The following is a 24,089-nucleotide window of genomic DNA, read 5'->3' on the forward strand; positions in this document are numbered from 1 at the left end:
TGTCTTGATGATCTGAAGGAACAGAAACAATGCATGACATTACTAATACATAAGCCAACTTGCAGGGGGAAAAAAAGAACCAAAACACACTGGTTGGGCAAACGCACAGCATCAAATGAAAAGAATCAACATAAACTATGTCACATGTATTGGTCCCTAGTACTCAGCCGTACATGTCATACTGAGGGCTACGTTTAGGGTTTCGAAGAGAGGCCACCAATTTGTCCCAATCTACAAGGGAAAAAAGAGCCCTGAGACTGAGGATAAAGCAAAAGACAGAGGATGTTCTAGACTATGAGAGCATGGGCCCTAGAGCAAGAGTACTCTGTCAGGTACCAGCCTGAGAAAGGCCAGCCCATATTGATTACTACTTCAGCCAAGCCTTAGCAGACAAGAAAAATCCAAACATGCTGTCCAATAGTAGACCAACACAGTAACACAGTGTTACCACCCTCACGCAAGGAACAAACTTTTCAAAATTTCTGTACGCCTTGCCACCGAGCAAAAGGTAACCTCCTCTCTGTGTTTCAAAACTCTTGCCAAAGAGCAGAAGAAACAGATCAGTCCTAAAGAGCAGTGAGAAAAGCAGCAGTCTCAAAGAGGCAGCAAAAAGCCCTGGAGGAGCAGCCCCAAGAAATAGCCCAAGCAACAACAATTAATGCAAGTCAGTCTGCAATGCAGCAAGTTTGCACAAATGGTACGGGATTACATTGTAGCACACCTCTTTGCCCAGCACACCTGGACTAGGGCGGTGTACACCACAGTGAACACAGGGTTCCCTCTAGGGCAGTACGCCACCAGGAGTTGTCACAGACTAGGAGGAACGGGAGCTGTGGGGCGTACGCATAGCTCACTAGCACGCAGAGAACACACACAGATGAGCAAGAATACAGGTGAGCAAGAGCACCAAGAACAGTAAGAATGGCGAGAACACGAAATAGATGAGACTAGTATTGCCCATCACACAATCCCATATCCCTTTGTACAATGCCACTTGGCCTTTGAGCTGGTCCAAGGGTGACCATCAAGTGGCCCTGCCGTCACTGCCAAGGAGCATGGTGTTCATTAAGTGAGCACAAGAGACAAGTGGTGCACCGTTGCAGTGTCAGTGCAAGTGGTGCAAGTTGTGCACCTGGCCCAGGTGTCAAAGCAATGGGCTGGACTGGTACAAGGTAGCTGGCACTTTTGTCCGGTCCAAAAGTGGCAGCAGATAGCCAGCAGCCAGGGTGGCTACATACATAAGGTTTCTTTGTTAGATTTTCTAATCTTTCTTCCAAGGCTTTCTTTCTTTTGTATTTAGAGAAATCTTTTAATGTTTACAGATGATCCATGTCACAACAGGGAAGTGCAGAAAATGAGACTTGAACCTGGGATTTCTGGATTAGAAGCCCCGTGTGTAAATCGCTGCAAGAAGGGAAAACAAAAAACAAGAAAAGGTGCAAATGCGTCACACAGCAAAGCAAACGAAAAGAAAGACAAAAGCCAAGGAATAGTGAGAGCAAACAAAAGCAACCCTCTAAACTTAAGTTGAAAGTAATATTTTTGTGGTTTTCAAGCTCTATGTAAACTTTAAGTAAGATAAGTACAATTGAAAGACAGCCAAAGTAAAATTCAGATTCTGAATAGAAGAAAGCTACGGTTTGCAAGCCCTCTTAAGAGTCTGATGAATTAGCTAGTAGTTGCATTTGACTGAAACTTCAAAAGGAGAACGTGTCATTGTCAGATCATAATATCATCAAACCTTTGGTCTAAACTTTTTCCAAGGTGACCAAAGCAACAACGCTATATTAATGGCAGTAAATGTCTACAGCAGGAGCACAATGTATAGTAATCATGAATGCCCCTATGCCAAGCCACAAGTACACCATATTAATATTGAAAAACAAAAGTGCACAAATGCCCATATACAAAATGACATGGCAAGTCGATTAGGAGTGCTCACCTATAAGAAGAAACACTAACATATCACCTTCCTCAACGAATGACTGAATCTTCTGAAAAAGTTTTGTGACCTGGACAAAATTAAACGAAAAAAGAAGCGATTCATTTTCATCAACTCAAATGTGATTGCTAAAAGAGGCAGTACCAAAACAATCATTGCAAGAACACATTAGAGAAATGCGGCATGAATCACCCATTCAGACTCTACCAATATGGTTTTCTTGCAATAAGTCTTGTTTTCTGTTTTCTACACTTTCCCAGCTCTAGAAAGCAAGAAAAAATACTTTTCAAGAAGGCTTTCAAATATCAAACAGAGTCTGGTACAAACAATAGAAATGACTCGACATTTTCTGCTTAGAAACATGGAATCAACAGTTACAGATTTGTCAACAAAGAGAATATATTATGTCCCCAAGAGACCAAAGTCCTTGGAATTACTGTGCTCTGACTGAAAAGAAAAAATGCTAGCTTTTCTTTCTAACTACAAAAACCCCAAGGTTCGCAAATATCGTTTTGCAAAATTGATGCAGTATGGGAAAGGCCAGGTTTTGTTTGTACGTAAACAAATTTGTAGCCTTCAAATGTTTATTCATGAAGAAGCATATTAAGATTCTATTGCTATCGTTGATTTGCGACAGCAGGCACTAAACTTGTAATGAAAAGGAAACCTCCCTGCTTTGGCAGGAAACAAATGTTTAATTGAAAAGATCATTCTCGATCAAGAATAGAGCACATAGCATTCAGTCTTGTGTTAAGTATGCACGAGCTCCTCTCAAAAGGCCTCATTCACTTGATCCCAAAGAAGGGCAGAGAAAGACAAGAGGATTGCCACTAACTCGATTAAGTTTTATCAGAAACAAGAGCATCTTGTATAACATCTTCACAGGATCTGAGACCCATCTTGTATAACATCACTTTTTGGAAAGCAATACAGGATCTGAGACCAATAGCAAAGATTTGGCAGTACTCTTACTGAATTTCAATCAAGAAGGGGCTACAGTCATGTGAGAGGAGGTGAGCTTGCGCTGTCTTTGCTGCCCCCCGCCTGCCCCTCTGCTGCCTTCGGCTGCCTTTCTTCAGCCCCCGCCAGCCCTTTTGCTGCCCCTGCCTCCCCATCTGCTGCCCCCGCCTGCCCCTCTGCTGCCCCCCTGCCCATCTGCAGTCCCCGCCTGCCCCTATGCTGCCCCCGCCTGCCCCACTGCCTTTGCTACCCCACCTGCTCCTGCCTCTGCACCCGCCTCTTTTTCAGCAGCAATTTTATCTGCATTCAAGTCGGCCACCCACTTTTCTTGATTGGCTTTATGGCTTCTTCTGCCGCAGCCAATCTTTCGTCACCCCCACTGGCCAGGAGAATCATCAATTTTTCACAAGACGAGCTCACCTCTCTTCAGCACGACATTGACCTTGAGGTCCAGACCACCCTTGTTGCGAGAGCTTATGGTTCCCACCCCTCTCGTTCGCAGGCCCGTGAATGGCTTCTAGCAGCTCTCCCTTCGGAGCTGATTGTGCACTTTCAAGATACTCGTTTGCTTGGTCGAGGCTTCTTCTAGGTGGACTTTCATTCTTCAGAAGCTACTTCTCAAGTTTTGGCTGGCAGCCCCTTCCCTCTTGGTCCTAGAAAGATTTTCTTCTTTCAGTACCAGGTGGGCTTTGATCCAGTGGCGGAGGATCAGCGCCTTACCCCGGTCTCACTACGGTTCCCTGCTCTTCCTCGGTCCTATTGGAAGCTTTTAGCTTCCATAGGGGCATCCTTTGACCAGATTCTAGAGGTACCAGTCCTTCCGAGCTCTCCCACCTCAGCTTCCGCAGCCTTTACCGCTACTCTTGATGGTGTACCCCGGGTCCTTGTGCTTGTTCCTGATCCATCGATTACTGATGATCATGTTATGCTTCAGAGACCTGACGGATCTCATTTCCGCCAGAGGATGGAGATTGCAGGCAGACCCGACCAGTGTCAGATTTATTGTCGACAGGGTCACATTGCTAGAGATTGTCCCACATCGAGGGGCCATGCTAGGAGGCGGCGTGGTCCTACCCATTAGAGGCCTTCTGCAGTTGACGAGACTCCAGTTGCTCCTTTTCCACAACAGATCACACAGCGTTGGGTTGTGGTTAGGGATGGCAGGCACCCTCGGACCCCCGTACTTGCCCCATCACCCACACCCCTTGTGGAGCACCCTAATCCCTATGTAGCTCTTGCCTCACAAGATGTTGATCCTTCTTTGGAGGATGAGGCTTTGCACGCACATGATCTGGATCCTTCACAGGAGGATGCTGCGTTACGGTTAGAGGATGATTGTACCCTTGACGATGATGTTGCGCATTCGCATTGTCATGGTACCTCTCCAGTTTTGAGGACTAGCCATGGCTTTTCCCCGGAGTGGGAGAGAGAGGTAAGGTTTACATCGTCAGATTTTTCCTCCCTTACCTATGCGAGATGTACTTCCGCCTCTAAAGCGGGTCCTTCCTCGACCACGAGATCTAGTCGTTCCTACTCTGAGTCCTTATGAGGATTGTCTCTTGGAACATTCAGGGTCTTGGGGGTTTTTTTCCGCGTCGCAGGAAACAAATTGTAAAAACCCAGCATCATTGTGCAGTCACAGGTGGACCTATGGATGTATTGCTCTTGCAAGAGCATAAACTGGATGCTAGCTAGTGTGGGAGATCAGGCAAGCTTCTCTCGGGACACACCTTTTGGTCACCGGTTGTTGGTACCAAGGGTGGTGTCTGTATCTTTGTTTCAGCTTTGATCTTGCCTTGCATCATTGGACATGGTGTCATTTTGCCTGCGAGAGCACAGTGGACCCTTCTTATGCAGGGTACTACACGCATTGGTATTCTCAACCTCTATGCTCCTAACCATAGAGATGAGAGGATTGCCTTTTGGAAATCTCTCACTACAGTGATGCCACTTGCTGACCATTGGATTATTGGTGGGGATTTTAATATGGTTGAGAGGCCAATGGATAAAAGAGGTGGACATTAGGGCTTGGTGCATCCTCTTGAAAGAGCGTCTTGGGAGAGGTTTATACTCTCCATTCATGGCAGAGATTGTTGGCATGAGGATGACATTTTAAGGAGTCCATCCACTCTTCTTTATTCATGGTCTAACAGGAGAAGAGATGCAGGATGTATCTATGCACGGTTAGATAGATTTTATGTGGATGATTGGGTGCTTGTCAGAGGTGGGCATGCTTTTATTGCTACAGGCACCTCTAAATCGGATCATTGCCCAGTGGTTTTATGTATTAGAGATCCGAATTGCCATGGATCAGCACCCCATGTACGCATCCCTGATCATTTGTTATCAAATGTAGAGCTATCACATCGTATTGTTGATATTTGGAGATCTCATGATTTCTCACATGCCTCTCAAAGCCTGGCCTCTGCTCTCTGTGATATTAGTGACTTTTATCACACATGTGCCCTGTCTAAGAGGCAAGAGGCCTTGGATTTAGAAAGGGCTATTAGACGTAGATTGGCTGCCTTGCGCAGAAAGAGCACGAGAAACATCCTCATGCTCAATGGATTGCAGATTCTTTATGTATTGTTAGGGCAGAACTTCATCACTCTCTTGAGCAGCGCGCGGAGTACCGTTTCCATGGCCAAGAATCCTTTTGGACACAGATGGATGGCACATGTAACAAACGTTTCTTTGCTACTCACGGCCCATCTCATGCCAGAGATAGTGTCAAAAAGTTGTAGGATTCACATGGCACTCTTCACTCAGATCCTCTTATGGCTAGAGAGATTGCCATTGATTTCTATCGCCAGCTTCTTAGTGATGAGCCGCACTTTGATTTGAGACACATGGCACAGAGGAAGGTTTGGAATGCATTGCAACATTTGATCACTGAGGAGATCTGTGCCGCTCTGGATGCCCCTTTTTCTATGCAAGAGTTCAGTCATGCTCTTCATGCCTTACCTCATGGTAGGTGTCCAGGGGAGGATGGCCTCTCCCCTGTTTTTTTCATTACTTTTCGGGATGAGTCATGAGATTGGGGCTGAAACACATCGGCACTGTAGGAGATGTGGGACACCTATGCCTTCTTCTCTCACTCAATTTTGCAGGATATCATTCATGATACTCGGAATGGATTCTTACACGACAGGAGCATCTTGGATAACATTTTCTCCTTTTGGGAGGCCGTCGAATGGGCTAAAAAGAGCAATCAGCCCTTAGCGCTTGTGGTCAGAGGATTCCTACCAAGCACTGAGCCTTGGAAGGATTTTTTCTTGTCTCAGATTTTCGGATGTACACCTAGGGTCGAGAGAGACTGGATGCCCAGCACATGTTTTTTGTTCACAGAGGCTGATATCAGGGCACCATCTTCCCCTCTTATTGCAGCCATTGTCAGAGCATGGAGAAGCATGAGATCTTTTTTGCGACAAAGGCTTCCTAGGTCTTTGGATGAGGTTGACCGACAACCTATTATGTGGAACGAGCTCATTGGGGATGAGGCTGGTCGGCCACTTGGTGCATCTCGTTATATGCAGTGGTCAAGATGGGAGAGATGTGTATACATAGTTCTTGCTTGGAAGACCTTTAAGAGTCCTCCGAAGGATCGGAGAGCTGCATCCATTCAGCATCTTAGGGGCTCTCACATTCGTATTGATCAGATTAATGCAGCTATTCCGCATGAGTGGCTTTCTGGGACCTTTCATGGAGACTATCATAAGAGTTGGCCGGGAGTTTTTTCGTGGATAGGCATACCTCTGCAGGTCATTGCTCTCCCAGGCCAAGAGGCTACAGATTGCATCATTTACTCTATCATGCCTGGAGGGAGATTGAGGAGATGTAGCATGGAGGAGATCATCCCAGATACTAGGCTTAGTCCAGTGAGGATTGTTGGTCGTTCGGGGAAGCATTGGTTCATTGACCCTTCTCCTCAGATAGTGACTCATGGCTCTTGGTGTTTGTGGTTATATAGTGGCAGTCCTATTAGATATCTTCAGTGGGATCCAAGAGAGTGGGAGTGGATTGATGCCTTTGATCCTTTGAAAAGCCTTCCTTTTTTCAGTTTCACTGTCCAGAATGCCGCGCTTCTCCTCACTCGACAGATGCATAGGATCCCTATTATCAGGCCTCACTGGGAGAGCTATGATATTTCTGCAGTGATACAGCGTAGATATTGGCATAGACTTTGGCACTCATACAGAAGGAGCCAGATCTCTCATTTCTTTTTGTCATTCTTACATGGTGGTCTCCCCACCAATTAGTGGAGTTCGGTTTTCGGTGATACATGTGGGTAAGATGGTGAAGCTCTTTACGATAATATGGACAGAAGAAAACCATTTAACCAATAGAGTGGCTAAGAAAGCCCCCTTCCTAATGGTGACCACATCCTTGTGTCACCAAGCTCGGGTAGTGAGGATGTTACCGGTTCCGTAGAGGTGTGCGAGGATCTAGTCGATGAAGTTTTTTTTTGCAGTGATAAGGAAAGATCAATCCACGTGCTTCGGGGCCTGTTGGGGATAGATTTGGGTTGGCTCTCGAGGTCGGAAGCTTGTCGAGGCTGCATGTGGAGTAGGGTAGGTGTAGAAGTGCTTGAAGCCAGGCCTCGTCTCATGGATGGTAAGTGGTTTAGGCCCATAAAACAAAGGAAAAGTGGTAGAAGGGACCCACTTTTTTGCTTTGTAGGTTCTTGCACGAGGACGACCTTCATTTTATTGACTATTGGTGGTTCGGGATTCTTTTGCATGGCAAGAGTTTGGTTCCCAAATCCCATGGTGGTATTAGCGATTATTCTTCATTGCTTGTTGCATCTTTTGTAGTGAGGTTTTTGTGGTGTTGGGTATAGTCGAAGAAGAGGCTGAAATCTTTGAAGATATTTGGAGGTTCCTGTATATTCGAAGGGGATCCAAGTGATGGGTCATACCATGGACCAGGCTCTCGCCCACCATGGTCCCCCCCCCCCCCCCCCCCCCCCCCCCGGGCGCCCATCCAACGATGTACTTGGATGGTTGTCAATGATAAGGCTTGGTGCAGGTCCTGTGATGATCTCTGCAGCCCTATGTCGGTGATGTCCAACTCCTATAGTCTGATAGGGTCATCTAGATCGAGTAGTGGGACCTGTTGACTTCATGTCCTGGTGTTGAAGTCCCCGAGCAGGAGGACTTCCCCCAGCTGTGACCTCCATAATATCCCCATATAATGGTAAGTACGGTGACTGGCCATGTTGTGCGGCATAAGGGGAGTGGCATGGAGGCTGGAGCAAAATAACACACAACAATGTGGATGACTGACTCCTAAGTTGTACCCGCACCCAAAGATACCGTGCATCCTCGTCCTTTCGGATGATGCTGAGAATCTGTTGGAACCTCTCGTAGATCTCATAGTATACTAGGCAGCGACATATGTAATGCTCCTCTGTCTCAACCTCTGTGTGGCATAATCGGCATATCCTCTCCTCCCTGGGTCTCCGTACGAGACCCTCGGCTTTGAAGACACGCTCAGATCTTCCTCTCTCCACTCTAAGGTGGGATGAAACCCGTATCTAGCCAATCGCAATCCACATGGCATGGGACATGTGAACACTAATGCAGCCCACCTGCTGGATGAATCCATCCTCACTAAGTGTGAGGAAGTTATCTCTGTAGAAGTGCACCTTTGGTGGGAGCTCCAAAGGTGTGACCCATGTGCAGTGGGTGTAGAGGCTGAGAAGATCTAACCGAATTATCCAGTTAGGGTCTTCATGGGAGCCAGAGAAAAAGGGAGTCCAAATTATACTAGAAGGGTGGGAGGCGGTCAATGCGAATCCCATATCCTAAGAACCGCGTGGAAACTCAGCCATACCATACTCCAAGGTAACCCTTGAGTGCTAGCTATCTTGAGGACTCCAAGGCAAGCCTTGGGTACCTGGGATGCAATGGAGATATGTGATTGTCTAGAAGAGTGCATCCACTACCATCGGGGCTGCAACAAACTCTGCCTGGATAATCTGGTGTGGGATTGCTGGTTTGCTGCGAATCATGCGGGAGAGCATCATGACCTAGGGCCTCTCAACTCACTGTCAATCTTCAATAAAGTTAAAAGCTAAGTATCCATGAGAGAGACAGTGAGAGACTTGTAGCATAAACAATTCAATAAAGCTTTTAAAACGCCAAAGGGCTAACAGCTCGATAAAAAGTGTTGACAATGTTTCAAAAACCAAAAGACAAGCATTAAAGACTGATTAAAACTCCAACAGAACACAGATGATAATGAGAGAGAGAGAGAGAGAGAGAGAGAAAGAAAGAAAGAAAGATTTTATTAACGTCTTCCAAAAGACCGAACTCGGCCTATGAGACAAATCGGAGTACCTGTATGGGGTATCCTCTGTCATCCCAACAAAATGAAAAAGTACTGAATAAAAAAGCTGAATCTGGGTGTGCAGGGGATGGAGCTCTATTACTAGGAGAATGCAAAGCTATATGCATGGAGTATACAATCATGATATGCAACCTAGCTAGCTCCATCCTGTACCATACTGGGGGTATAAAATGCACATTAGACCCTCTGCAACAGCACTAGACGGAGTCAAGTTGCAAATGTTTAGAAATTACCATCTTTCCGCTCTCTGAAAACCACTTGCTGAAAAGGGAATGTGCATTGATCTCCACCAACTGTGATTCTGGGTATCTGTGTTCATTTACTTTCTTAGTATTTTGAAGAGAAAGAACGTTTCCAAAAATGTCTTTAAAACAATTATCATTTAGCCAATGACAAAAATCTGAACAAGTCCTCAAATTAGGCACCAAGAGAGATGTCACTGATCAATTCGCTAAAAGATACTCACACATGCTTGTAACCCAAGGGTCCATCACAGCAAAGAACATCACATAGTAGGAAAGATCTTGATAATATTTCTTGGCTGAAACCAAGCCATCTGCAGCATGACTGGGGTGGCTTTGAAATTAATGATACCCTCCCATGGCCTCTGGGAAGTGTTGGCACTATAAAAGCCATTGCCTCAAGAGAGACCGCTCCAAATAGAGAAAGTTTAAGAGGAAAAGAAAGAATCTCATTAAAAAGTAAAATATATATTAATCTGATAATTTGACTCTCAAAAAGAAGAGTTGCCTACTTTTCAGAACGTCAGGACATTTGGCACTGCCTCAAGGTCTTTCATAGCAAGAGAGGCCTCAAGACTTTCATCAAACCTACCTCAGCCCCCCGCCCCTGTTTTCTTTTTTTAATTTGCAAAAAGGAGACTTCTATTAAGTATGGATAGACCATACGAAATCACAGCTGAAAGCCGAGACAAAACAAGACCTCATCCCAAAATGTAGGGTGATCTCAATCAATATGGGGCACAAAGGTGCCAAGAGAGTCCTGTAGGGGTTGTTCAAAAAAAGATCCCTTGAACCCACTCCCTCATGAAAACAATTCGCTTTGCTTATGCAGATCTACAAGATATACGTATACGAACCCTCGTGGCCATAAGAGTGTGAATAATGTCTCCCCCTATAGTACAAATGTGTAGCACGGTTGGTTGCCCAGCACACTAAAGTGGTGGTTCTCCTCTAGACAATATGTCTGGAGTCCTCAACCCACAATGTAGGGTGATCTCAACCAATATGGGGCACAAAGGTGCCAAGAGAGTCCTATGGGGGTCATTCAAAAAAAGATCCCTTGATCCCACTCCCTCGTGAAAACAGTGCGCTTTGCTTATGCAGATCTAGCAGGTCCCTGTATACTGTCTAGAAAGTTCTCCTCTAGACAGTATGTTCGGAGTCCTCAACACTCACGACACAATGTAGACATAAGCAGACTAAGACAGATCAGAATATTAGCACAGCACAATGACAAGAATATTGTAAACATGCCAATGAGGTGATAGCTCAAGTCATGAAGGTGTTTCCCTAGGACCTTTTGGTCCTAGGCTCAAAACCCCCCTTGGTGCTTCCCAAGTAGCATTGCGTACGGGCAGGCACCTATGGGCAGTGAAAAATCAGTAGCTACGAGAGGATCTTGGGCCTAAGGCCAATCGGAAAAAAAAAAAAAGAATATTGTAAACATTACTTGCATTACTCCCAAGAAGTTGTTACATGCCCTTCACTCTAACATGCATACCTAGCAGTGGTCACAAATGAGTAGGACAACACACAAGATGGAAGAACAAGTAATTACACGACTCAATGAACAAGACTCGATGAATAGGACTAGATGGAAAAGGATGCTGCCAAGAATGAGTTGAGGAACCATTTTAATGATTCTTGTGAGGTGTAGAGTTAGTGGAGTCCATGGCGTCTCCTATCTTTGGTAAATGCCCATCAGGTGATAGTGTGGAGCCTTCAATGCTAGTGCATGCAGCTCTCATGTCTCCGTTGGTGATGCACTTCCATTTTTGAATGGTCCATTCCAGGATGATCCAATGGAACAGTCAAGTTCTTGCGAGGCGGTGGAGTTGACGGAGTCGATGGCATCTCCTATCTTTGGTAGATGCCCAAAGATGGTCCACCGAATGCTTCGGAATGGTCCAATACAGGATGACCTAGTGGAACGATCTAGTTCTTGCAAGGCAGTTGAGTCAACGGAGTTGGTGGCATCTCCTATCTTTGGTGGATGCCCATCGGGTGACATTGTGGTGCCTTCAATGCTAGTGTGTGCACCTCTCATCTATCCTCTCATATATCCGTTGGTGGTGCGCTTCTGTTCTGGATGGTCCACCAAATGCCCTAGGATGGTCTAGTCTGGGATGGTCCACCAGAACGGTCCAACAGGGATGTCAAGGCCCGAGACGATCTAGTGTGGCACCTCGGGATGGTCCAGCCAGTTTGGGCACCCTTGGCGGCTACAAAATGCACTAAGTGTGTGTGCCCTCAATAGCCTCTATGCATTTGACCCTCCAAATCTGCCAAGCTGTGATACTGGCAATGTGCTCCCAAGTAGTATCAAAGGTGGTCTATACTATGTATGAGGAATATCCTATAGCATGTAATGTTGGGCCAACCTCCCCCCATTTTTGCATTGGACCAAGCTGCAAAATAATCCCAAAAGGTACAATCTCTAGACTACTAGTCATCATAGTTACCGCGGAACGGGAACGTTCCGGGAACGTCGGATGCTAGAACGGGAGCGGGAACGGGAACGGGAGCGGATCGGGAACGTCGCGGAACGCCACGTCATATGACATGTCAGCATATGGCACAAAAAAATGTAACTTTTTGTATACGGATAGCCAAATATGCTTCCTAATATTTGCTCCCCCAAGACATGAACATACATTTCTGCAAGCAAAACACACCCCTCCCCCAATTTTTTTATTTTTTTATTTTTTTTTTGCGGAACGTTCCGACGTTCCGGGAACGTGCCTTCGCCCGGAACGGCGTTCCGACGTTCCAGGAAGGCGGAACGACGTTCCGTGGTAACTATGCTAGTCATACCTTTGGGCTTTGATGTTACCATCCATCAAAAGTGGAAAGAAGTTTTGAAAGACCTAGAGATAAAAATTAAGAGATACATAGGCCGTTGGTTGGGAGAGCTTTTGTATCATTTACTTCATAACTTGTTGGATTCATTCGTGAACTGATCTCGAGCAGTTGAAAGGTTTTGCAATGATTTTCTGTGGGTTGGAGAACCAGTTGTCAAGAAAATGCGTGCAATTAAATGGAGCATCTACACTAATTTTAAATATATCGTTCTCACTGGTCAAAAGCTGGCTGCTTACTGAATTCTAAGAGGCTGTCAATTTCCCTGTTATGTAATCCTCAAAATTAGGGCCTAATCCGGTTAGGGTTGGGGAGCCCTAGGATTAGGGGAAGGCCCTAGGATTAGGAGAGGCCAGAGGCAGGTTACGGGTGGCTAGGGTTCATTATTAGTGATAATCCATTGTTACTGGCTATTTATAGCTGGATTGTTATATATAACGACAATGGTCATTATATACGTAACTTATGGGTTATTGTGATTCATTCAGTCATAGAATTGGCTGATGGTCTGTGCCTGGACCGGACTCCTGGAACCCTAGCCCCATGCTCGAGGAGGGTGATTCCTGATGAAATATACAGTTGGGAGGTGAGTTTGCTTGCACCCTTCTATATGTACTAACCTTGTGTGTTTAGCTTGTATATCAGGTGGCCCAATGGGGGCTTTACAATTGGTATCAGAGCTTGCCTGATCCCGGAAACTGAAAGGTTGACAACGTTTGCATGTCTATCTTGTGCTGTGACTGGTCCAGGTATCTCTCTGTCGCTGTGCTTTTGTTTAATTTGCAAATCAAGAAAGTATTCTCTTGATTAGAGTTGCATGAAGGAATGCGAGGATTCTACGTGGGGGGGGGGGAGAGAGAGAGAGAGAGAGAGAGAGAGATGAAATGAAATGTTATATTAACGTCTTCAAAAGGCCATAATGACCTATGACACCAAAAAGTTACATCATGGTCGATCTGATACAATGTCTAGAGAGAGAGAGAGAAAGAAAGAAAGAAAGAAGGATTTTATTAACATCTTCCAAAAGACCGAACTCGGCCTATGAGACAAATCGGTGTACCTGTATGGGGTATCCTCTGTCATCCCAACAAAATGAAAAAGTACTGAACTAAAAAGCTGAATCTGGGTGTGCAATAAGTACAATGAGTGGTGAAGGGGAGGGAGCTCTACTACTAGGAGAATGCAAAGCTATATGCATGGAGTATACAATCATGATATGCAACCTAGCTAGCTCCATCCTGTACCATATTGGGGGTATAAAATGGTATACATCAATGAAGGGGGTGTCCACAGCTCCCTGAAGAACATGCCTGGGTGTGCTCTGAAGCGAGCCAGTCGCTCCGCACCCTCTCTGTGAAACTGAGCTCTGATCTCTGTCATCTCTCTGTGGTATAGGCATGGTGTCCGAAAGCCAGGTGTCCTCTATCTCCTACGGGCTCTGAGTGTCTCTGCTCTCTGGAGAGTAATTCCCTGCCGTGTAGGGACTGGGAGTGGGATGGATCTCTGAAAAAATGTAGTAATCTATGTCTGTCGTCCCCCCTCTGGAGCTGTCTGAGCCTGTAATGATGTCTCTCTGTGGCGCTGTATGTCTAGAATGAATCTCCCCAGTATGCGCTGGTCTGCTGCCTCAAAGATCTGGCGTAGGGAATGTGGCTCTCTGAATAAAATGGGATATCTCTCTCTGATGGCTGTATATGCTCTGCATCTGCATACATAATGCTCCTCACTCTCCACCTCCTCTCTGCACAATCTGCATACCCTCTCCTCTCGGGGGATCCGTGCTGCTCTACCAGTCTCAATCTCCAATCGGTGTGATGAAACTCTAAGCTGACCAATAGCCACTCGGGAGCCGTGTGGTAAAAAGCCCTCCATGTATCTAGACCTCTCTATAAATCCATCATCAGTGATACTCATGAAGTGATCTCTGCAGTATAGCATCTTCAGTGGAAGAGGCTGTGTAGGCGATATCCATGTCTCTCGGGTATAGAGCTGCCATAGATCCTGTCTCAATACTCTGTTCCTCTCACTATGAGAGAGACGGATATGTGGTGCATCCCTGTCATACTGGAATGGTGGTAGATGATCCATGTCTAGGCCATGCTGTGAGAACCAATGTGTGACCTGTGCATACCATGATCCTCTGTCTCCTGCCTCAGCCAGCTGTTTAGATGCCTCAAAAGCTCTGTATGACAATGTGTCCTGTGGCATCTCTCTGAATCTGTCTAGCAAGCATATAGTCTGGAATATGGCCTCTACCATCATAGGAGACGCAGCAAACTCTGCTCGGATAATGTCATGAGGTACTGACGGTTTGCTGCGTATCATGCGTGCCATCGTGAGGGCCTGCGGTCTCTCTATCTGTGTCCACCAATGGGTAGCAAGGCCTGGCGCCCATACCGCTCCATACATCAATGCTGGTGTGACTAATGTGTCAAATAGCCACCCCTTCGTCCGAGGCTCCTAAAAATGCACCTAGTGGCACTGTCTCTCTAGCATAGCCAATGCTGTATATCCCCGTGTCAATCTAGCTCTGGCTGCTGAACCCATGGTGAAGCGTGTGGCTGCTGCAGAGAAGGTAACCCCTAAGTACACGTATGATGTCACCACCTCCACCTGGCGTCCTGCGAGAGTGAATGTCAGCTGACTCCTGCCCTGTCTCGATGTATGAAAGACCATAACCTTGGTTTTCACAAGGTTCACAGTAAGACCCCTCTGTGTGCAAAAATCATGGAGTGCATGTAGATGTTGCTGTAGACCACCTGGAGACTCAGACACTAATGCAATATCATCAACATAAAGCATAATATGTACTGAGGTCCCTGCTAAATCAACTCCATCTCCGCCTCCCCGTGTAATGAAGTCAGCCACCTCATCAATGTATAACCCAAATAGTGTGGGGGAAAGTGGGCATCCTTGCTTCACACCAATGGTGCTAGCAATAGTCTCGGACATACCTCCTCGACATCTGACTCGCCGAAAAACCTGCTCATATAATGCATAGATGCCCCATGTCATATCTGCTGGTATGCCAAGAGACTGCAGGCGCTGAAAGAGCCTCTCTCGTGGTACTGTGTCAAATGCCTTGCGGAAATCCACAAAGCAGCAATAGAGCTTTCTCTTCCTCACTCTGGCCTGATCAATCATACATCTCAAAGTGAATACATGGTCAGTGGTAGAGAAAGCTCTCCTGAAGCCTGCCTGCCCTGATGAGCGTAAACCTGCTCGCTCAGCACATAAGGTAAGCTCTTGCTCCAACACTGCACCATAGAGTTTGGCCAGCACGTGGCCAACCATAACCGTCCTGTAGTTGCTCGGATCGAGCATATCCCCTGTTTTGTGAATCGGCACAATGGTGTGCATCGTCCACTCCTCCGCAGGCAAACCCTCTGCTAGTGCCCTGTTAAACAGGTGTGCAAGAAAAGGAGCCAAAGAATCTACTGCATATATGAGATGCTCACCCTGCAGGCCCATATGGTCGGCGGCCTGTACCATCGAGTGGGTAAAGAAGCTAGCTGTGGTGGTAGGTCGAGGCTCCTGTGGCTGAGGTATAGGTGGCTGCTTTGGGGCGTGGTGGAGAGCAAATATATATCACATCCTCATTATCAGTTTTGTATCACACCCTGGAGCATTAGCCCTATAGTTCCTCTGTAGCAGCATTGTCTTCTCTCTTAGAGGTAGTCTAGCCTGGTGCATCCCCTATGGGTCTTCTTTGTACTCTTTAGGATTTTATAGTGGATTGTCTTGGCTTGGCTATTCTCATCTCTTGCTATTGTTCATGGTTGTTGCAGTTCACTGTTATTTCAGTACTTGAGTCACTTGAAGCTGATGTACCTGTGAACTTGCCACAAGCAAGTTCTAGTTCTACTTCTCTGTCTGGGCCAGCAGCAGAAGCTGAGAGTAGTACTGTACGTCCATGGTCAGGACGTTTGAGGCATGAGAGTGTGAGCACTGGGAGTAGTGCTATGGATAAAGGAAAGAAGAAGGTCGAAGGAATCACAGGTTATGAGTCATCGAGTTCAGAGAGTTTGGATGAGGAGCTTGGCATACCTGTTTTACGCACACCTGGTGCAAGGCAGGATAGATATGTGCCACCACATGCTAGAGTGACAGGTGTTCCAAGTCATCCGCATGCATTGCGGAGATCCCAGAGAGTCAGATATCCAATTGACAGATTGACATATCGAGATTTTGCTATGCACTATGCATATATGACATCTATGGTGAAGCGTGTGGAACCTACATGCTATACAGAAGCTATTGGAAAGCATGTATGGGAGAAAGCAATGGATGTTGAGATGGACGCATTGGTTTATAATGATACATGGGACTCAGTTGCATTACCAAAGGACAAAAATGTTATTGGATGTAAATGGGTTTACAAAGTGGAGTGCAAATCTGATGGTTCTATTGAGAGACATAAAGCAAGATTGGTAGCAAAGGGTTATGCACAAACCCAAGGTTTGGATTATGATGAAACCTTTAGTCCAGTGGCTAAGATGGGCACAGTGAGAGCAGTCATTGCTATGGCTGCAGCTAATGATTGGGAAATGCACCAGATGGATGTCAAGAATGCAGTTCTAAATGGAGATCTACAAGAGGAAGTGTATATGGCACAGCCAGAAGCGTATGTACACCCAAGATATCCCACTCATGTATGCAAATTGATAAAGGCATTATATGGTCTGAAGCAAGCATCTCGTGCTTGGAGTGATAAGATGAGCAGATATCTTATCTCTCTTGGTTTTCAGATTTCTACAGCAGATTCTTCACTCTATGTGAAGAAGACAAATCATGGGATTGTTTTACTCGTCATCTATGTGGATGACTTGATTATCACAGGTGATCATGGTGCAGATGTGATGCATGTCAAGAAAGCTTTGAGTGGGCAATTTGACATAAAAGACCTTGGTGAGTTGAGATACTTTCTTGGAATTGAAGTGGTCAAAGATCATGCAGGTACATGGTTAGTACAGTGCCAATAGGCATTGGATATGTTGGCAAAATATGGCATGACAGGGTGTAAGCCTATGAGTACACCTTTGGAGCAAAATGTGAAGTTGCGGGCTGATTATGGTGAGGAGTTGGATGATCCATCTATGTACAGAAAGATGATTGGTAGTCTCATTTACATGACTATCACACGTCCGGATTTGAGTTATGCTATGGGGCTAGTAAGCCAATTTATGCAGAGCCCCAGAAAACCTCACTTGGATGCAGTGAGACGTATTATGAGATATGTGAAGACCACTGCACATTATGGTCTACTTTATGAGAGTGGTAAAGGCTTGGATATACATGGCTACACAGATGCTGATTGGGCAGGTAGCTCATACGACAGGAGGTCTACTAGTGGTTATGCTTTTACACTTGAAAGTGCCGTGGTGAGTTGGAGTAGCAAGAAGCAACCTACAGTTGCTTTATCTAGTACAGAGGCTGAATACACAGGTGCAACCATTGCTACTTGTGAGGCAGTATGGTTAAAGGGTCTCTTGGCAGATTTGGGTGAGCCTATTGATGGCAAAGTTGTCATTCATTGTGACAACATGAGCAGTATACAGTTGGCCAAGAATCCAGTATTTCATGCGAGGACCAAACACATAGAGGTCCATTATCATTTTGTCAGACTGAAGGTGCTGGATGGTACAGTTGATCTACAGTATGTGAAGACTGAAGAGCAGGTGGCAGACATCTTTACAAAGCCACTTAGCAGGGAGAAGTTTGAGTACTTCCGTACTATGTTGGGAGTACATGGGATGAGCTTGAGGGGGAGTGTTGAGAGCCTTGATATCCCAAGCTCATCTACATCTTCATCGGCAGTACATCATGAGCTTGAGAGGGGCTGTTGAGATTCAAGCTCGATGTCAGTGTGAGCTAGCTATGCTATGTGCTGGCATGTTAGGTAGGAACATGTGTGAGACATAAATGACCGCGTGTCCAGCTGGTCATAGTGTGTGGACATTAGCTAGGGTTAGATGTGTGTGGACACAACTCATAGTGTGTTGTGTGTATTATGGATTATGGCTTTATGCATTGTGTGAGAAGGGAGATGGCTTCCCTCTATGGTTAGGGTTTGCTCCTGTGTGTGTGTCTCCTCCCCCTCTACCGTTCTTTCAACACATCCCCACGTGGACCCCTTGCATATCCCGTGCATCCCCGCACCCCTTTTGCGCATCCCCATCCAATGCAAACCCTACACACTTGCGCACTCCATGCCCCTCTTTTTCGTGCATCCGCAGCCTCCTTCCTTCCCTTACTCCCTTTGCGCACCCCCACACTACCCGGCTGCCTCCCCCTTCACTGCATCTTCCCCTTGAGCATACCCCATTCGCCCCGTACCCCCCTCGTGCACCCCAATACCCACCTTGTGCACCCTCAAAAAAAACAAAAACAAAAAAAGAGCACCCTACCCCCCTTGGGCCATCTACCTTGGGGACCCCACACTTTCACCCATTCCAATTTGGGGACCCAAACTTCGCCACCTCTCCCCTTGCGCACCCAGGCCGTTTAAATTGTGCACCCCCAACATTTTAAAAAAATCATAATTCTGCGCAACCCCACAATTTCACCTTGCGCACCACCCCCAATACTTCTGCTTCCTTCGCCCAATTCAAACTTGTGCACCCCAACATTCACAAATAATCATAATTGTGTGCACCCCACAATTTTACCTTCCGCACCACCTTCACTGCTGCCGCTTCTTTCGCCCAATTCAAACTCGCAGACCCCCAACATTCAAAATACATATTCCCATCGGCTGTCTGTCGACTTCTGCACGCACCATCCCCGGCCACCCTTGACGCCATCGGCTCCTTGCGCACACCCCCAGGTCACCCTCCTTGCGCCCAGCCACCCCCTCCCTTTGCCACCCTTTTTGTCTTGCGCACCCCCACAGCCGCCTTACCCACACCCTTGGGGACCCCCACGTTTTCCCCCTACTCCGCCTTGAAATTCTTCTTACCTATCACAGTAGAGGCAGACTTCTCATGTTGACCTCTATCGCTACTCACTCAGTAGGCCAAGCAAGGCTCTAGCTTCAGCTCCATCAGCCTTACGAGTTTGGGGCCACCGCTCCACAGCCCCATATGCACCAATCACGACAAAGTGCAAGACCCCATTGTACTCTGTGGATCTATCATGATGGAGAAGCAATATGACCTTAGTGCCAGCAACCATGCCCATCCCTTGGTCACCTTCGTTGACTCAATTACAACTATCTTAGTTCACCAACCCTCACCTGCAACATGGGTATGTACTATATCCATAGGGGAAGATGAAGTAGCAAATGGTTTTATTTCTCTCTCGATGAGGCCTGTGGTGGTCAGTCTCTTCTCACCAGTATTTCTTGTGGGCATGTCATGTCCTTGCTCGGCACTTCCTCTTGGACCTGTGGTGGTCCTACTTCCTCCCCACCTTCTCTTGGACCTGTGGCGGTCCATCTGCAGCTTCACCTCAACATGTGCCTCTCTACTTCTGGTGATCACCGGGACGGTGAACGGATTAATTGGTGGGGTACCTGTAGCCACCCTCACTGCCTATGGACAGGCACCCAAGCCCGTGAACCCCCAAGATCAGGCATCCCCAAGTTGGCATCCTCACTGTGTGAGCCCCCAAGATCGGGCATCCCTAAGTCGGCATCCTCACTCTGTGAACCCCAAGATCGGGCACCCCCAAGATCAGGAATCCCAAAGTTTGTGAACCTCAAGGGTGCCCACAAGGCCAACCACCAGCCACATAGTGGGAATCTCCAACGACCCCACTTCCAAGTTTGGCTACCCACTTGATCGACGATGCGGTGCCCACCTACTCGTCGGCGCCTCTCACCCACTCCAACGGCATCTGTCACCTTCTTGTGCTAGGCGCTCTTACATACTCCAACACCATCTGACAATGACCACTTTTAGCACTTGGCTCATGATAGCCCAAGGGGCCAGCCGCCACGCCCATTATATATAGAGAGATTGTGGTGTACCGAGGGGGATCCCCAATGCAATACATGGTCTTATGGTCTTGTGGTGTCCCAACTTTTGCCTACTTCCATCTTGTGTTGCATGTACGTCACTGAGGTAGCTCTTGTGTGGTTGAGTCTGTGTGAGTGCGTAGTGGAGTGGGAATGAGAGGTCGCCATCTCCCTAGCCTGTGACAACCCCTGTGGGTATACTGCCCTAGAGAGGACCCTAGTAATTTAGTGTGCCTGCATGATGGGCATCCCAGTCCGCTACACTGTGCTAATGAGCAGGAGCAACTCAAGAAAGAGCTAGAAACCCTCAAACTTAACAAGCCTGGCCCGGAGGACGACACCCTTTCTCAGCTTTGCAAAGAAATCAACAACCTTAAAGCTACCCAAGACGCCAGATGGCACCTTTGGTGTAGTCTTTGTCAATCCGCGCGCCATAGAGCTCCCACATGCCCTGAGTGAAAGTACCGTAGCTTCTGTCAACAAGCTGGCCACGCTGATGCAGATTGCTACTATTTGAAGGGCTTCCGGCAACTACACCAACAGCAGCAGCAGACCAGCCAACTTCTCCATCACCCTGGCCGACCAACAAGCTGTGCCTCCCCTTGAGATCGGGGAAGGCGTCTTTGTCGAAACGCAAGATCTCCAGTTCAAAATGGATTTTGTGGTCATTCGCCTTCCAAAGATTCAAGGCAGCTATTCCCTTCTCATCGGCCAGCCATGGTTAAGGCATGCACGTGTTCTTCATGATTGGGGTTCTGATACACTTTGGCTTTCTCTTCCTGGACAGGCCAAGCCGGAACTCATTCTCGAAGCAGGGTCCGACCAATATGCGGGCTCCTCATTCACCATCTCGTCTCACTCTCATGCCCTCACTACAGAGTTCTCTCACACTGAAGATGCTGACATCTTGGATTGGCTAGACGCCGCGGCTACCCTCTTTTGCTACATGGTAGTTCTCTCAGAGGTAGCTCAAAGCGAAAGCATAGAGTCAACCCTTCCAGATGACACTATCCAGCTCATCAGTCTCGGAGAACCTATAAAAGATCGTCGCTCGCCACAGGAAGAAGGCACCAATCCTTTCTCCATCTTTGTCTTAGCATCAGGAGTCTTCAGTCGCCTTTCAGGCCACCTCCTTCGCCAAAGGCTAAGCACACCTCTAGCAACCGGGCATTGCCTCTGGATGATTTTCCCTCTAGATGGTGGGATGAGAAATATGGGGGCTTTCCCATTGCCCAAAAGCCCACTCATGATCCCTCTGCCCTCCAAGACTCTGCCAGCAGTGGAGATCCCATTACCCTTCCCTCCTGTCAAGACCCTGTCTGTGAGGTGTCTCTGGGTGACCCGGATGATCCTCGGCCCATCCTTCTTGCTTCTTGGCTCTGGGATCACCCTTCTCTTCTCAACCAGGCCATTTCATTCTTCCGCTCCTATCGTGATCTGTTTGCATGTCCTACAAAGACCTAGAGGGTATCCCAGCTGACATCGGTGTTCACACCATTCCTCTTCAGGAGGGCACCTGCCCAGTACGTGGCCGCGCCTACAAACTGAATCCCTGTCAAAGTCAAGCTCGACAAAATGGACGCAGCCAGTATCATCTCTCCGGTCAAGCATTCAAAGTGGCTTTCCCCTATGGTCATCTCGCCCAAGAAGAAGACCAACAAGATCAGACTCTGCGTGGACTTCCGCGCTCTTAACAAGGCCACTATTAAGGATGGCTTTCCTACCCCCTTCATGGATAGGGTCCTGGAAGATGTTGCCAGCCACACTCTGTATAGCTTCATGGATGGCTTCAGCGGTTACAATCATGTAGCCATTGACCCGGCAGAGAGGCCAAAACCGCTTTCATCACTCCGTGGGGCACCTACAGATACCACAAAATGCCATTCGGGCTTTGCAATGCCCTGGCCACTTTTTAGTGCATCGTCACAAGCATCTTCAAGGATTATCTCCTCAGCTTCTTGCGGTTCTTCGTGGATGACTTTACCAACTTCAACAGCACACACCTCTCTTACCGCATAGAGGCCTTCAGCGAGCATCTCTCTCAGCTGGCGCTCATCTTCGACAAATGCAAAGCCTCACGGCTACGCCTCAATCCCAACAAATGCCACTTTCTTGTCATTCAAGGTTCGTTGCTTGGTCACGTCATTTCAACTGAGGGTCTTGCTCCTGATCCAGAGAAGATCGTGGCTATTCTTCGTCTTTCACCTCCGATCAAGCCCAAGAGCACACATAGCTTCATCCGCCACACAGGATACTATCACCGCTTCATCCGCATGTACGCCTACATAGCCCTTCCTCTCACCAAGCTCACTAGCCCCTCTACTCCTTTCATCTTGGCCCCTTCCGCCTCCCATGCCTTTTCTTATCTCAAACATCCTCTCACAGAAGCCCCTATCCTAGTGTCCCCAGATTGGTCCCTCATCTTTCATGTACACACCTATGCTAGCCTAACAGCTGTAGGGGTCCTGTACTCGCTCAGCCAGACAAGGAGCACAATTTGGATCAGCCCATCTACTATGCCGATTGCCTTCTGACTTCAACAGAACAGAATTACAGCACTACAGAGAGAGGAGGACTAGCAATAGTCTACGGGCTTCAGAAGTTTCGCCATTATCTCTTGGGCGTCCATTTCATTGTCATCACTGACCACCATGCCCTGAAGTATCTCCTCAACAAACCTCAAGTCGCTGGTCACGTATGGCGTTGGCTCCTTCTCTTCCAGGAGTTCGACTTCGACATCCTGCGCCCCGGGAAACATCATGTCAGCTGACCATCTTTCACGCATCGACTCCGGTGAACCTACTTCTTCAGGTATTTCTCATGATCTTCCGAATAGTGTTTTATTTAAGGTAGATGCTGCCCCCGATTGGTATGGGGACGTTCTTCAATTACTGGCTACAGGCTCTTACCCGTCCATGGCTACACCGCGAGATAAAACACCGCCTCCTAATCAAGAGTAGGCCCTTTCAACTCATCAGAGAACAACTCTACAAAGCCGGCGCAGACAGTGTTCTGAGATGTTGTGTTAGTCCACATGAAGTTCCCTCTATCTTGGAGGATGCACATGCTGGCCCATCTGGCGGTCACTATCCCGGTCACATCACTGCACACCAAATCTTCCAGAGCGGCCTATGGTGGCCATTTATGTTCAGAGATGCCAATCTGCATGTCCAACAATGTGACATTTTCCAAAGGTGCGGCCCGAAACCCTCTCGCCAAGTGAATCGACCCATCCACATCTCATTAGCTTGGCTACCCTTCGAGCGGTGGGGCATCGATTTTGTGGGGCCTATAGAGCCAATGGCACGTCCTTCTCAAAAGCAAAATATCTCCTGTTTGCCACAGACTATGCCACCAAGTGGGCTGAGGTCCAAGCAACTAGGGACAACACAGCAGCTACAGTGGCCAAATTTGTCGATGAGCATATCTTCAGCAGGTATAGGTGTCCTCTTGAAATCACCAGCGATCGGGGTTCCCACTTCGTCAACGAAATGCTCTCATCTCTTCACTCACTACAAAGTCTTTCACCGGAAATCTTGTGCTTACTAACCCAGGGCTAATAGACAGGCCGAGAGCACCAACAAGGTCTTGGGCACTCTTCTCCAAAAAACTTGTCACTCTTTCCCGCACACATGGGGCCAAGTGATCTATGGCACTCTCTGGGGTTATCACACTGCTTTCAAGGCTACAACACAACATACCCCTTTCCATCTAGCTTATGGTCTCGAAGCCATGTCACCATTTGAGTTTAACACAGGCTCTACTCGTGTCGGCACCT

At 47.3% G+C, this 24,089-nt stretch overlaps 1 protein-coding gene across 3 annotated transcripts in view; it reads right to left on the reverse strand.

Annotated features, from left to right (window-relative positions):
• The window catches only part of LOC147624873 (pachytene checkpoint-like protein), a 73,545-nt gene that overhangs the window by 7,607 nt on the left and 41,849 nt on the right, over positions 1–24,089 (reverse strand). For all 3 annotated transcript variants that reach the window (XM_086818877.1, XM_086818879.1, XM_086818878.1), the window contains 2 exons: positions 9,487–9,562; positions 1,943–2,012 (listed from right to left, as the gene is read on the reverse strand). In XM_086818877.1, coding sequence (XP_086675003.1) covers positions 1,943–2,012; positions 9,487–9,562 — 146 coding nt within the window. The remainder of the gene's footprint in view (positions 1–1,942; positions 2,013–9,486; positions 9,563–24,089) is intronic.

The sequence above is a fragment of the Cibotium barometz genome, chromosome 24 (assembly GCF_041138505.1).
Source record: "Cibotium barometz isolate CiBa-2024 chromosome 24, ASM4113850v1, whole genome shotgun sequence".
Lineage (NCBI taxonomy): Eukaryota > Viridiplantae > Streptophyta > Polypodiopsida > Cyatheales > Cibotiaceae > Cibotium > Cibotium barometz.